This window comes from Takifugu rubripes, chromosome 3, assembly GCF_901000725.2.
Source record: "Takifugu rubripes chromosome 3, fTakRub1.2, whole genome shotgun sequence".
NCBI lineage: Eukaryota > Metazoa > Chordata > Actinopteri > Tetraodontiformes > Tetraodontidae > Takifugu > Takifugu rubripes.
This window is the reverse complement of record NC_042287.1, coordinates 8,679,192-8,692,381: the sequence shown is the minus strand read 5'-3', so window position 1 is coordinate 8,692,381 and position 13,190 is coordinate 8,679,192. Positions and strand designations below refer to the sequence as shown.

The 13,190-nt window shown below is 49.1% G+C and overlaps 1 protein-coding gene across 2 annotated transcripts in view; it reads left to right on the top strand.

Moving 5' to 3' along the window:
- The window catches only part of samd11 (sterile alpha motif domain containing 11), a 38,760-nt gene that overhangs the window by 13,260 nt on the left and 12,310 nt on the right, over nucleotides 1–13,190 (top strand). For both annotated transcript variants that reach the window (XM_029833227.1, XM_029833228.1), the window contains exons 4-6: nucleotides 3,425–3,534; nucleotides 8,971–9,063; nucleotides 11,156–11,320. In XM_029833227.1, coding sequence (XP_029689087.1) covers nucleotides 3,425–3,534; nucleotides 8,971–9,063; nucleotides 11,156–11,320 — 368 coding nt within the window. The remainder of the gene's footprint in view (nucleotides 1–3,424; nucleotides 3,535–8,970; nucleotides 9,064–11,155; nucleotides 11,321–13,190) is intronic.

Below are 13,190 nucleotides of genomic sequence, written 5' to 3'. Positions count from 1 at the left end.
GAGAGGAGAAAATCAATGGGGGAAATTAGCATTTTGTGCATGTCTGCATATGGGAGAACCTGGATATACAGCACTTTTAATTCCTTTGTAGTTTTATTTTTTGTTGCTGATCGACCTCCCATCAGCAGAGGACCTGCGCCTCTCACTTATTCATGCATCTATTTCTCCATTTATTCCGTTCCCTCTTTGCTAGCAGGGCTTCCAGTTTCCTTCCAATCTAACTGTGAGCAGCATGACAATGTTATTATTATATGTCTATATGCTGATATTATTATAAGCTATATAAGTATTATCTATATACTTATTTTAAATATGGCGTGTCTAAAGATATATGTGCGAGTTGCTGTATTTTTCTTTTGCCTGTGGGGCATCAAAGACACTAACCTTGGCTTTCAAAGCGTTTTTTTTTTCTGCACAATTCCCAACCTGACTGTGCAGTGATTGTTGAATATTACATGTTGCCTGGTGGTATTTCCATGTTGCTTTGGGCCACCTGTGCAGGCTGGAGGAGGCCGAGTGTTTGGAGCTGTTGCCTTGAGACCGGAGGAGGGCACGCAGTTCTGCACCAGATGTTGCTTCCTTCTTTCTCCCTTCTCCTCCTCCACTTCTCTACCTTCACATCCCTGCTGCCTGTCTGTCAGCACTTTCCTAGCGGTGGTGTGAGACATGGTGTCGGGGTGCTGGGCTGCCAGCTCCCCCGAGCTCACTCTGTGACCTCCAGCCCGACACCACAGCGCCGTGTGCCAGTGTTGGCCTCCTCCCTGTTCCAGCAGCAAACGGGCTTTTTGAGCCAATCATGCTCAACATAGTGGAATGCTGCTTCTTTAAATACGGCTCCCGCGGTGCCATCCCGGTGTCCAGGCACCTCAGTAATCAGATTCCTCTTGAATCAGCATCATTTACCCCGGCTTTCAGCAAAAATATCCTCTATTGATCTGTTCGCCAGAGCGTAATCAGTGGTGACACCCACCGACCAGCTCTCAGCAAGCAATATATAAGAAGTAAATGTTGTTTTTGGAACATAGAGCAGGAACGTAGGAATCGGGAAAAACTAGGAATGGATATAGGCCCAAATGCAGTGAAATGCATAAGGGCGCATGAACATCATTCTTTGTGACTTACAGATAAGTAATTGTAATATTTTCCATTGTTTAAAGAGCAGCAGCCAAGCGGACAGGACAGAGCCACGGCTCTGGTTGCTGTTGGAGCCTGACGTTTGGATTCAACTGTGGTTCTTGACATTGTGACAGCTCTGCAGCTACAAATGTGATGCATATCAAAGTTCCAGTTTAAAAAAGATTAGGCTCCTGCAGTAGTAATGAGTGAGATCAGGGTGAATTTACTTTAGTAGTAATATGTGTTATCAGCTTGTTAATGTTGAATATCAGCAGCATTGGTGAGTATTCATCCTGGTGTCTGGGTCAGAACACCCGTCCTGTGGCTGCACATGACTATTGACCAGATCTGGGATGAGCTGAGGATGAGATGATTGTCTACAGCTTGCAGCTGGGTGATAAGATAGACAGCTCATGTCCTTCTTAGCTATCGGACCCAACAGCCTCAAAGCGCCCCCCCCCTCCCCTCCCCCCGTTCAATCCTCTCCGAGGCCCCCCGTCCTTCCCAGCTAACCCTGGCCTCGGGAGCTCCTTAGGGAGCGCTGACTCAGGTGAGCAGGTTTTAAAGCTATCCCCGTCCGGCCCCCGCTTCGTCTCGCAGAGCTTGAGTGTGACCTTGTGTCCACCCAGATAATGACTGGGGGAGGAGGGGTTGGGGAGAGGGCAGAGGTGGGTGGGATCAGGGCCTGGCCCTCATTAGCACGGGCCGAGGGGGCGAGGCTCAGGAAAAGTGCGCTAATTATCAGACTAACAATGTCCTTGCCGATCGTGGCTCAGAGTGTCCACTTCTAATAACCTCATCACCTTTCTGAGAAGTTCAGGACAGCATTATGGTGATCGCTTTAAATGATGGACAGAGGGTGGTGTTGTAACACAGCCCAGTGATTGATGGGATTGGCTATCAGGGCGTCACACAGGCTGACAGAATTATAATATGGTATTTAGAGCAAATAAAATCCTTCTCAGCAATTCGTCTTCTTTTAGAAGACAACATCTAAGGTCTCAGGTGCACACACCTACTAATTATATCCATTTACATAAAAAAACAAAGAAGGCTGTCATTAGAAGTTTGCAGTCCAATCAAGCGTCTCCGTACTTAGCAGTGGTCGCTGTTTTGTCTGAGCCGTCTCTCTGACTCACTGGTTCTCTGAAATGCGACTGGTGAAGCAAGCGGTGGCCGGCATTAAGCCCTTTGCGCTCCTCTCCGCGTTTAAGCGGAGTGGAAAACAGCTTGGCGACCGGCAGCTTGACATTACAGCGCCAGCCTGTAATCATGGAGCTGTAAAAGCCCAAATCCAGCAGCCGCAGAGTGTGGCCTCGTCAGAGCGCTGGCATCTAAGAACCGCTCGCTGCTTCTGTCCCATAAACGGTGCACGCTGTGTCGCACCAGACCCCCTTCGTCGAAGATTCTGCTTTCAATAAAGTTGCCTCGTTAAGCCTTTACATGAGATTCCTCCTGACAGGAAGGGCCGCTGACACGCGCGAGCGCTGCTTCTTTTTATTTTTGTCCTTAAATGATAGCTTTAAGATTTGGAAGGCTCTTCTAAAAATGTGCATCATTTAAAAGGGGACATCCACATTTGAATCTATGTTATTCATTTATAAGCCCGTACACTCAAACCCAGAACTTCTGGCTACACATTGACCAGAGGCTGCGATTGTGGCCGTTACACTCCTCTCACACTCTTCAATGCTTATTTCCCATCATTATTCAGTTTAATGTGATCTCAATGGTAATCAGATTCCCAGTGAAATACCTCAGTGACATGGTTGTGTGGGTTCCCGGTTGTGTGGAGTTGGTGCCCTTGGGGAGGCCAGAGAGGCAGCTGGATTAGCAATTTAAAACCAGAGTGGGCTGATCTGCAGCTTTTACCTGCTCTTCCAGTTGGTACCAGACTAGGTGTCTGAAAGCCCTTCAAACAGATTTTTGTTTACAATATCAAAGTCACAAATATTTCTCACCTCTCTTTTTACTTCAACTGTTGCTGTTGACCTGAATTTAGGAAGAATTCTAATCAGGTTTTAAGCTGCTAAACCACTTATGAGTTGAGAATATGTTCGTTAATGCATCTTAGCGTGGAAGATGAGCGGGGATGAGACCCAAAAGTGCCAGTCAGGTTAGTCTGTCAGAGTGCATTATGCACCTGGGAGCGCTGATCCAGTTGATAGAACCGCCGCTTGCAGCGAACGAGTCCGTTTTGAGCAGATGCTGTTCTGCATAGAGGGTTTCAATGGTGAGCAGCAAACAGTCAGTGAATTTCTGCAGCCTTTTGAAAGTCGCATTTCTCTCTCCTCTCTTTGTCCTACAGTCGCGACAGTGACCTCTCCACAATCATCTCCAACCTGCACAGCTCCAGACAGCACGGAATGCCCGAGGGACAGTCGGCGTCCGACCACGGAACCAGGACTGGACACACAGGTAAAACTCCCTGGTGTGTTACTAATGCTGCGAGGACATATGTGGAATATGCTATAAATAATTCATTCTTGATTAAAGTTTGGGGTTTGATGTAGTTCCTCCTTCGTCTCTGATGTGCGCTGATGCTACAACCTGCTTTACATTTCGTCTCACATATGTAGGTCCTCCATTGGCTATTTCATTTACCCTAATTTGTGTGATGGAGGGGAATTTAATTTAAGCTTATTACTCTTTCCTAAAGGTCACTCTGAAGTAGATTACTTAATGTTCTTCAAACATCCTTTGCTGCACTCCAGGATTTTTTTTTTTGGCTAAACCCCTTGTTTCAAATTGCCTCTGAATAAATAGCTTTGTTTGCCATTAATCCAGTTTCGTGTGTGAGCAGAAGCGTGTGTTTGTGTGCGTGTTTAAGCACTAAGAGCTTATAGACGGGCCATTTAATCATGGCCATTTGTCCACTAGCTTGTTTGAGGATATTGTTTGGCCACCAAAGTAAAACTACGATTTTTTCAACGATACACAGTGATAAGTTGTTTTTTCACAAAAAAAACAAATATTCTTCATTTTCTATTAGCCATCGTTAGCCTTGCGCCTCTTGTGCCCCGTAGTTGACCCTGTTCTTCTTATACAATTATCCCAGGGCACCCCAAGTGCTATAATCAGCCCAGACTCAACATTTCCACACCCCGTCTGCCAGATTAATTGTCCATACGGTGCCATACCCACCAGGATGGATAGAAGGCGGCGCGACCGCGCCGCAGCAGACAGCCAGCATCTTAAACCCTGGTTTTGAACGGATTTCCACCCAAATGCCGACGTAATCAGCTGCTAAACTTAATGGAGAAATCAGAACCTCAAGGAGTTTTCTTAATAGAGCAGGACACAAGGGGATAGAGGGGGTGGCGGGAGGCAGTGGATAAAAGAGGATGTTCACAGTGTAGCATAACTCAGACAGGGGTCCAAGACCTCCTAAAACCTTCCCGTTTGACCATTAAAGGGAGATTTAACAGGCCGCCAAAGCGCCTTAAATCCTGTCTGCCAGCGAAACTAGACGCTCGCGTATTCATTGTGACGCATAATAACAGGGCGCAGCCACGCAGAGTCAACACTGGTCCGTAACTGCATCCAAATATCAAGGTGGGTGCTGAAGCATCGGGAAAGCAGCTGAACTCAGATGTCTGCCCTTTCACTCTGTTCTTAAAACACTGTTCCTTAATGCTAGCAATAAACAGGACAACGGGAAGTACGGGAAATTTAGAAACGGAGCCTGGAAACGTCTGCAGCAGTCCTAGCAGGCTGCGCTGATGGAAGAAACATTTGGAAATGGAGAGACAGGGGAAAGAGAGATGAATGAGTGCGGTGGTGGTATCAGGGGAGGGCGAGCCGTGGTGGTGGTGTGTGTGTCTGTGTGTGTCTGTGTGTGTGTGTGTGTGTGTGGGTCAGGAGGAAAGAGAGGCAGGCTTGCTGGGTCGTCTCTGCGCCGGAGTAGGCCGTTAATTAAATCTGAGGGACAGACAGGAGGGCTGCCTCCCTCCTTCTCTTCTCCACCCCTCCTCCTTCCTTCCCTCATTTGCTCTCTCGCTCCCCAGCCGCTGGCTATTCGGAGTCTCTGTGAGGTAAAAGGGAGGGGAGGTGGCGGCGTGGGGGGGGTGCACGGGCGCCGGCGCTGGGAGTCTGGCTGCCTGTGGAGACTGTAAACCATGGCTCTGCGGTCAGACCAGAGACTCAAACAGGCAGATAAGGTGTTTTTGGACCGCCACACACTCTCCTCTGTTTCCTGCACTCAGACTCAGAGGCAGTTAGAGCCTGGCGCTGTGTGTGCTTGTGTGTGTGCATGCACGGGGATGTGTGTGTGGTTGGGGGTTTAGCGGTTTAGGGCCTGAATGCATTTTTGTATGTGTGTGTGTGTGTGTGTGCGCGCGCGCGTGTGTGTGCGTGCGTGTGTGTATGTGTGCGTGCGTGCGTGTGTGCGTGCGTGTGTGTGTGCGTGCGTGTGTGTGTGTGTGTGTGCGTGTGTGTGTGCGTGCGTGTGTGTGTGTGCGTGCGTGCGTGCGTGTGTGTGTGTGTGTGTGTGTGCGTGCGTGCCTGCATGTACACCTTTCCGTATGTGGTTTTAAATGGCTGTTTTTAGATGCTGTTCGCCCGCTGTCATGTGAAGGTTTCTGGGGTTTTTTAAACCCTTCAGAAATGAGGATGTGATTGCAGCTGTCAGTGTTATCCCGATCCGAGAATTCACTGTTGTCACCGAGCGATTGTCCCACTGTTGCTCCTGCTGCGCTCACACACAAAGTGTGTCCAAATTTAGGTTGAGGGTGGGGGTGTCCGGGTCATTTGTGTTCACGCATGCTGCTCTCTGGATAAACTTTTGAAGCCCAGGTTTACAGCGCACGTGGGAAAGATGCTCAAACACGACTCACTTTTCTGTCTATTTCCTGTTTTTTTTCTTGACGACGGCGATGATGATGATGATTCCATACCCTGCTCACAAGTTGATTAACTTTTAGACTTAACACTTCCTGTTAAGTGTCCGGAACCTGTCATTATGAAGGCTGTGATAAAAGTGGACGAGACAAATTGCTGCAGACTGTTACAGTGTATGCACGTGACGTCAGCGGCGCATCTCTCCCCATCTTCATCACCCACCACCCCCGCTCCCAGCTCCACCGGCCTGTAAGCCAATCAATGGCGGGGCTTTCAGGGCCGGCGGAGGCCCCGGCACACGGAGGGGGATCAATAAGTTATTAGCACCATTCTGTCAGCTGTAATGTGGAGATTGATCGGGGGGCTGCGGCTGGTGGCTCGCCCCGCGTACACGCCTGTCGCCCCCACAGCTCCTCCTCCTCTCTCCGCACAGCCCCCCTCCCTCCCCGGCCTGATAAAGATGACAGATTAACAGAGTAAGAGAGGAATTAAGGAGTCTGGCTGTCTGAGTGTCACCGCGCTCCGTGGGACGGAGAGAGGAGCGGAAGAGGGCTAAAGTTTGAGGACAGGAAATCACAGCGTAAAAAGGAAAGAGGAAGGCTCCCCCGCCTGATGGCTCGCCCTGGCGGTGTCACATGAAAGCGAGGCAGTTTGGGCCCCGCTGGTTTCTCTTTCTTCTCATGTCCCGTGGTTTTCATCTGCGGTATTGCTCAGTAGGAACAACAGCAGATACGGAGGTGAACTAGCTGTGAAAAAAATTAGACCGAGGATCGAATAGTTTGTTGTTCGTTAGTTTGAGTAGAAAAAGTTGACCTTTCCTCCACACCTGATGACAAATAATGTACAAATATGGAGTTGAATCATCTCAGCTAATGCAGCCTTCCGTTTATTTAGACTTGGCGGCTAAAATAAAACCTCTGACTCACCGCTTTTGTCATATTTTAACAGGCAGATGATAGGGAAATGCCCAAGGTAGCTAACGTGACTGTAAGTGGTGTCAGTGGGAGTAAAAGAGTTAGGAAAGACGCTTGCGAGAGCTCAGGCTTGGGCATTAAAAAGGAGCGCTAGTTCTCTAAGAAGCCCCATTTAATTGGCTTTAAAAGCTTTCCGCCCCACAAATCTCTGGCCCTTGGGCACTAGCTCAGGAGACGCGGTGTCTTGAGTGAGGTCGGCTCTAGAGACGGCTCCAGTGTGTGTTTGATCATGAGACGCTCTGGGTGTGGGTGTAAGCCTGTGCGTGCTCAGTGCAGGATTGGATTTACAGTAACTAAGGATGTGTGTGTGTGTGTGGGGGGGGGGGGGTATACAAGCATCCTGTAGATGGAGACCTGTCAAACTTCATTTTAATAAATGCAATGGAAAAGCAGCAGGAATATGTTTTAAAGTGTGAAAAACTAGACCTGAACTCATCTGATCCCTTTAAGTAGACTCTTCTTGTGTGCTAGAACACAAGTAAGGATGAAGAATAGACGTATTGACCAGGTATGTCGAGGCCTTGAGATAAATGATGATACACTCCCTCTCAGCTCGTTAATATTGGACCTTTTTCTTGTTGACCTATAACACCGAACACCACACAATTGACAAACCAGTTAGCTAGCGGCAAACTGCTAGCACAGGGAGCAGCAGAGATGGACTGTTCAGTTTCAGTAAATGTGGTCATTTGTGTCGATCATCTTACTCAGTTAGCATTAGCATTTTCGTCCACGATATGTTGAAATTTATTTCTGTTAATCGGCACAGCTTGTGCCTGGTTTTAGGTGTCTGCAACATCATCAGGTTCGTATTTGCTGTCTTGCTGCTGATGCAAAATAGATTCTATATCTGGCACCAACACGGAGGGCAGTGATACAGGGAGGGGCACAAGTATGCGAGACAGGGAAAACAAAATATTTTCAGAATTCAGAGCTATACCAGCGATGTGTTCGGGCGCTTACGTTTCAAGCTCTGATTGTATCAAAATCCTTCAACTTGAGGAAAGAATTAAGGGTACAAAATACATACAATGGCCTTTATTCCTAAAATATGTGAGCCACAGAGACAGAATATAAAGAAAAGTGAAAGAAGAGAAACGGTAGCCTCTGTGGTTTGGCTGTCTTGAGTTGAGGAAGCAGAGAAAATCGGAGCTGGAAACAGAGGGAAAGAGAGAGCGAACAATGACTAACGGCTTTTTCCTCGGCCTTCCTGCCAGAGCCGCGCGCGACGTGCTCTGCATCGCCTCCTACGCTGATTAGGACGTTATTGATTCGAGGTGTGTTTACCGGAGGAGGTGATTGGGCGGGAAGGAAGAGAGGGAACGAGAGGGGAGGATGTGGCGGCAGTAGGGGGTTTTGTAATTGTACACCGGTTACTTCTATTTTGCGGCCGAGGAGAGAAGCGTGTGGTAGAGAAGGCTAATGAGAGGAGAGATGGAAAACTGGTGACGGGAGGAGGAAGAGGAGAGGAGGAAGACACGGCAGCAGATGGGAAAACAAGACGGGGAGACGAGTGTTTCTGATGGCAGCACAGAAACAGGCAGGCTGTCGGGGAGGTACAAAAACTAAAAATAAACATGATGTAGCTGTACTGGCGGCTGAGACGAGATTCTGAGTCAGCTGAGAGGCTCTCGTGCACTTTAGATCAGGCGGAGGTTTTCGTTCCAACATCTGGAAAAAAAGAGAAGACAGAGGAGAGATGACAGTGCTAACACCTGAGGACAGGCTTTTGGAAAGAGATAGTTGAGGACAGGACCTCCCCCCGCAACCACAGACAAACAGGCATATGAACGAGCAGAGCGGATCAGTCATCCAAGGTGGTGCAGAACGCCCCCCCCACCCCCCAAAAAAAATCCTGACAGAACCGGCACATCTCCAGACAACCATTTCTTCCTTGTTGTATTTCTCACTTTTCCCTCTCTGGCTCCCTTCTCACCTCTTCTTTCCTAACTGTTGTAGACGTGGAGCAGAGCCTCAGCATCAGAGCTCTGACTTTAGCTAATGCCTGTGTGTGTGTGTGTGTGTGTGTGTGTGTTTGCAGATGACCTTCTAGGAAAGAGGAGAAGCTTCTCTCCGAGCAGCAGCAGCGAGTGTCCCTCAGACAGCAAGAAGTCACGTAGTGTATCCCCCAAAGGTAAGATGACGCGGCCATGATGGTGATGAGTCAGCGTTATAGTTTGGCACAGCATGTTCTTCAACGGTGCTCTTTCACTGGGAGGGGTGTGTGTGTGTGTGTGGGTGGGGGTGGGGGGGTGGGGGTGCTGTGACAGCTACACAAGTGAGGTGACGTCACGGCAACGCGGCGCTACCTGACTGGAGAAGAACAGGGTGCCGAGGGAGGCCTTCCTGGGTTATCTGTGTTGTGTGTGCTGACATTAGTAAAAAGGCATTGAGTCCTAGTCTGTGTTGGGTGCACGTGTGTGCACGTGTTGACTGGATTGTGTAGAGTGTGGAGTGAGGGAGAGACCTGCAGACACTGTGATTTGAGTAGGAACGTTCGTAATATTTGATTAATTGATAGTTGCTTTCTCATAATACCATGAGAACTATAGCAAGAAAATTCCATCATTTATAATTCACGTGTCTTTAGTCCGGTAGACCCGGGTGCCATCGAACCTGCCTTGAGGAATCCTTCCTGACTGATGCATTATACAGCAGCCCAAAACCACACACCGACTGAGGGCTGGCCCAACCGCACCTCCGGAGACACACACAGTCCAATCGGTTGAAATATGAGTTTGAATTTAGTTAAAAATGGCTGATTTTTGTGAAAAACAAAACAGCTGGGCGACTAGTCGAGTGCATTTAGATGTTTGATTGATCGCAAGACCGGGTCGGCCGGTTCTGTTGTTGACCGATGTTCCTCTGGGTGACCTTTGGCAGACAGCCGCCCTGCCTGGAGCCTCTTGCTCATTACTTATTCCAGGCCATTACCGCCTTATTAGACACATTCCTGCTTGTGTGTCTGCAGGTGTGTGTGTGTTATGGCTCATATTGTCTTAGTCTGACTTTGTCTTCCTGTGTGCAACCTCTATGCATATATTGTTCCTTTGCTGCACATTTGCATAAAAGACAGATTATAAACACACACCCGGTGCAGAGTGTGTGTCGTGTGTGCAGTCTGTGGTTCCGAGAAGTGTATTTAAGTCGCTGGAAAACGCAGCCATGCTTGTATTTTAACCTTGACTTGTGTGCACACCCAGTCGTCAGGCTCACCTCACATGTGTGCGTGCCTGCGTGTGTGTGTGCATCTGCTTGCGTCCACACTTGGACGCTAACGGCAGGCGCAGATGTAGAGACGGAGATAAGGAGAGATGGCGGTGGTGTTTGGAGACAGAAAGATTGGACGCCTCTGAGCAAACGCCATTTGTTTTTCTCTCTGCGTGCAAAGGCGGCGCCCCACGCTGCGCTGAGGGAGCGAGAGAAGTTCAGACAAGCACGGACTTGTTGCACGCGCGCGCGCAAACGCGCCGCTGTCGGCCGGATCAAGCGGAGCTTTTTTTGGTGGAGACAGCGATGACTGCATAGTCGATTCCTCCCCCACCCTGTAACACCTACCGCCACCTCCGCCCTTACCTCTGCTCGCCGCCCGCACCGCCTCTGCTCGCCTGCCTGGGGCCAGGCTCGGGTTTCGATAAGACGGAGGGTGGTAAAAATAGTCTTGTCTTTCTTTCTGCCGCCTCCTCTTTTCTCCTCCTAACTCCCGAACCACCTCCCCGTGTCCCCCTGCCTCCACCCTCACCTTAGATCGTGTTACTATTGATGGAGTGAGGGTGGAGGGGGGGTCAGAGAGACATCGCATCATCTTTGCTCCATGTTAAACACAGCAGAGCTGCTACAGCGGCTCGCGTGAGCAGCAGGAGAGCATTTTCTATAATATGTATCTTAAAAAGTCCAAAAGAAGAGCTGGGTTCGAGGCCGTGGATCAAAGATCAATCCTCATCTTGAAACTAGCCAGACTTAAACCGCTGGACTGGTTCCTGGACAGGAAGCAGCGACCGTTTCATTCGGAAAAAACTGGACCGAAAAGTGATTTTCTGCCGTTGACCATTAAAAGCTCCGTGGCGACTCAATTATTCCCCATCGTGAACGATATTGTGCCACCTCGAAGCGCTAATGTGGAAGCTAAACGTGTCAGAATATGGAAGTACTGAAGCACGACTTCCTCATAAATGTCTCAATATTAAATCCTGATAATAGAAATATTTCCTCTTTCGCCTCCTCAGAGAGCTCTCAGAGCCCGGTGGTGGAGGCAGGCGGCAGTCACGGTCACATGAGCCCCGAGGAGCACTACAGGCGCATGATGTCAGCGCTCAGTGAACAAGGGACCTATGAGGAGCAGCAGCAACGGCTCTACCAGCTGGCGAGCAGCATGGGCCTGCCAGGCCACGGTTAGCACACACTCACACACACACGCACAAACCTCATTTCACCCGTGATTTTTTACAATCGGAAGGGCGTTTTGTCGAGCTTGAGCCCTTTTCTCTTTGTTTTAAAGTTAGTTTGAGTAAAAGACATTTTGCCAACTTCAGCATGTATAAAAAGAAAGAAAGAAAGAAAATCGATCTCTTCCTTCACCTGTCACGCGGCAGAACAGATGCAGCGCTACTTTTTAACCCCGGAGCGTAGCGCGGCATCCGGGGCGCCGTGTTAAAGCGAGCCGCGCCGCTGCCGCCGTAAAACCCCGAGGAGACAGCTGACATTTCTATTTGCGGCGCCTGCTCACCCAGCGTCAAATTGTCACTCAGGGTGATTTCTGACCGTCGTCGTTAACACCCACAAGCCGAAGCGTGCACCAGCGGCGCCATTGATTTGGGAGCTCTCATTGGCCGCCTGCCAACCCTCTAAATCCCACAACACCCTGGAAACCACTGGTGTCCCAGTTTCTCTTCATTTCTGCAGACACAAACTGGTTTTAGGAATGCATAGTTTGATGTGGGGAAATCAGAAGTTGCCTCATTTGGACGCCGGACGCGGGCTGTGTTTTCATTCCACCGCGCCGCCATTAAATGTCAACCTTTTTCTCACATTATTGCAAAAGAACGTAACATTAATTCTCGGTCGCTTTATTAGCTTTTTTGCAGTAGCATAAATCTAATCGATGCCCCGGCCAGATTGTAGTTTGAGCCACTTCTATTTTTATTTGATTAGTAATGATTTTTAATTGCTAGCTGCAAATCTTGAGGGCGAAGCCTATAAAAGCTTTAATTGCCTCCTCCCTGCGCCGTAGCGGAGTTAGCAGCAAGAAATAGTGCATTGTGGGGGTTTTATATCCCGGGGTGCTGTCTGATTGCTGGCTTCCCTTCCCAGAAACCTCGCTGGCACGAGATAGACGTTCTGGTGCGATACAGATACAGTCGCTTCATTTCCACATTCCAAATCGTTTGATAGTCCGCGGCAGCTTTCATTCTGCGCACGTATGTTCTGGGTGAGGGGGAAGAAGATCCGAGTGGAACAGAGAGTCTAAAAAAAAAAAACTGGAGAGGAAATGATGAAGAAAAAGGGAATAATTAAGTTCTCCTAGAGGACTAGGGGACATAAACATACGCATTTACAGCTTGTTAATGTTGCTCAGGACACCAACTAGAACCGTGTGTGTCCACAGCTGGATCGTTACGTGTCATTAAATGAAAACCAGGAAATGGAAAAAGCCTTTTTTTCCTCCCTGTGCGGCTAAGCATTACAGGATTTACAACATTTATTTTTCTTTCTGTGTATGCAATGAAATCAAGTGCCACTTGGAGCGCACGTTTACGGGCGTATCGCAGGTGTTAGCCCAGTTTACAGTGAAACATTTACCTCTTTCATCCCACTGCGCCTCAGCTGAGTTCAACTTTGGGAGGAAGAGGCTGCAGGCTGTTTCATGCAGGACCGAGTTGGTGGCTGTTTTGTCTTCGAACGCTTCAGCCCCTTGACATTGACCTTCTCTCCAACAACGCCCCCCCCCCCTTGACCCTTCTCACTACCTCCACCATCTCTCCTATACATCTCCAGCTCAAGTGCAGCTTTTATACCCCTTTCCCACCTCCCCCATTTGCCGTACCCCCACCTCTGGCTTTCCCCTTAGCCTTGGTCCCCACTGAGCATCCTTTCATGTGTTTGAAGTGCAGGCCCGGTAAAATTAAAGTCTGTGTGGGGGAGGCAGGGGTGAGGAGGAACCCTACATGTGGATGAATGCGCATGGTTTTGTTTGAGATGCTCTCTCTGGACCTGATGGGCAAAAGGAGCGCAGGGGTGGGGAGGTGGAGCGGCCGACTGGAG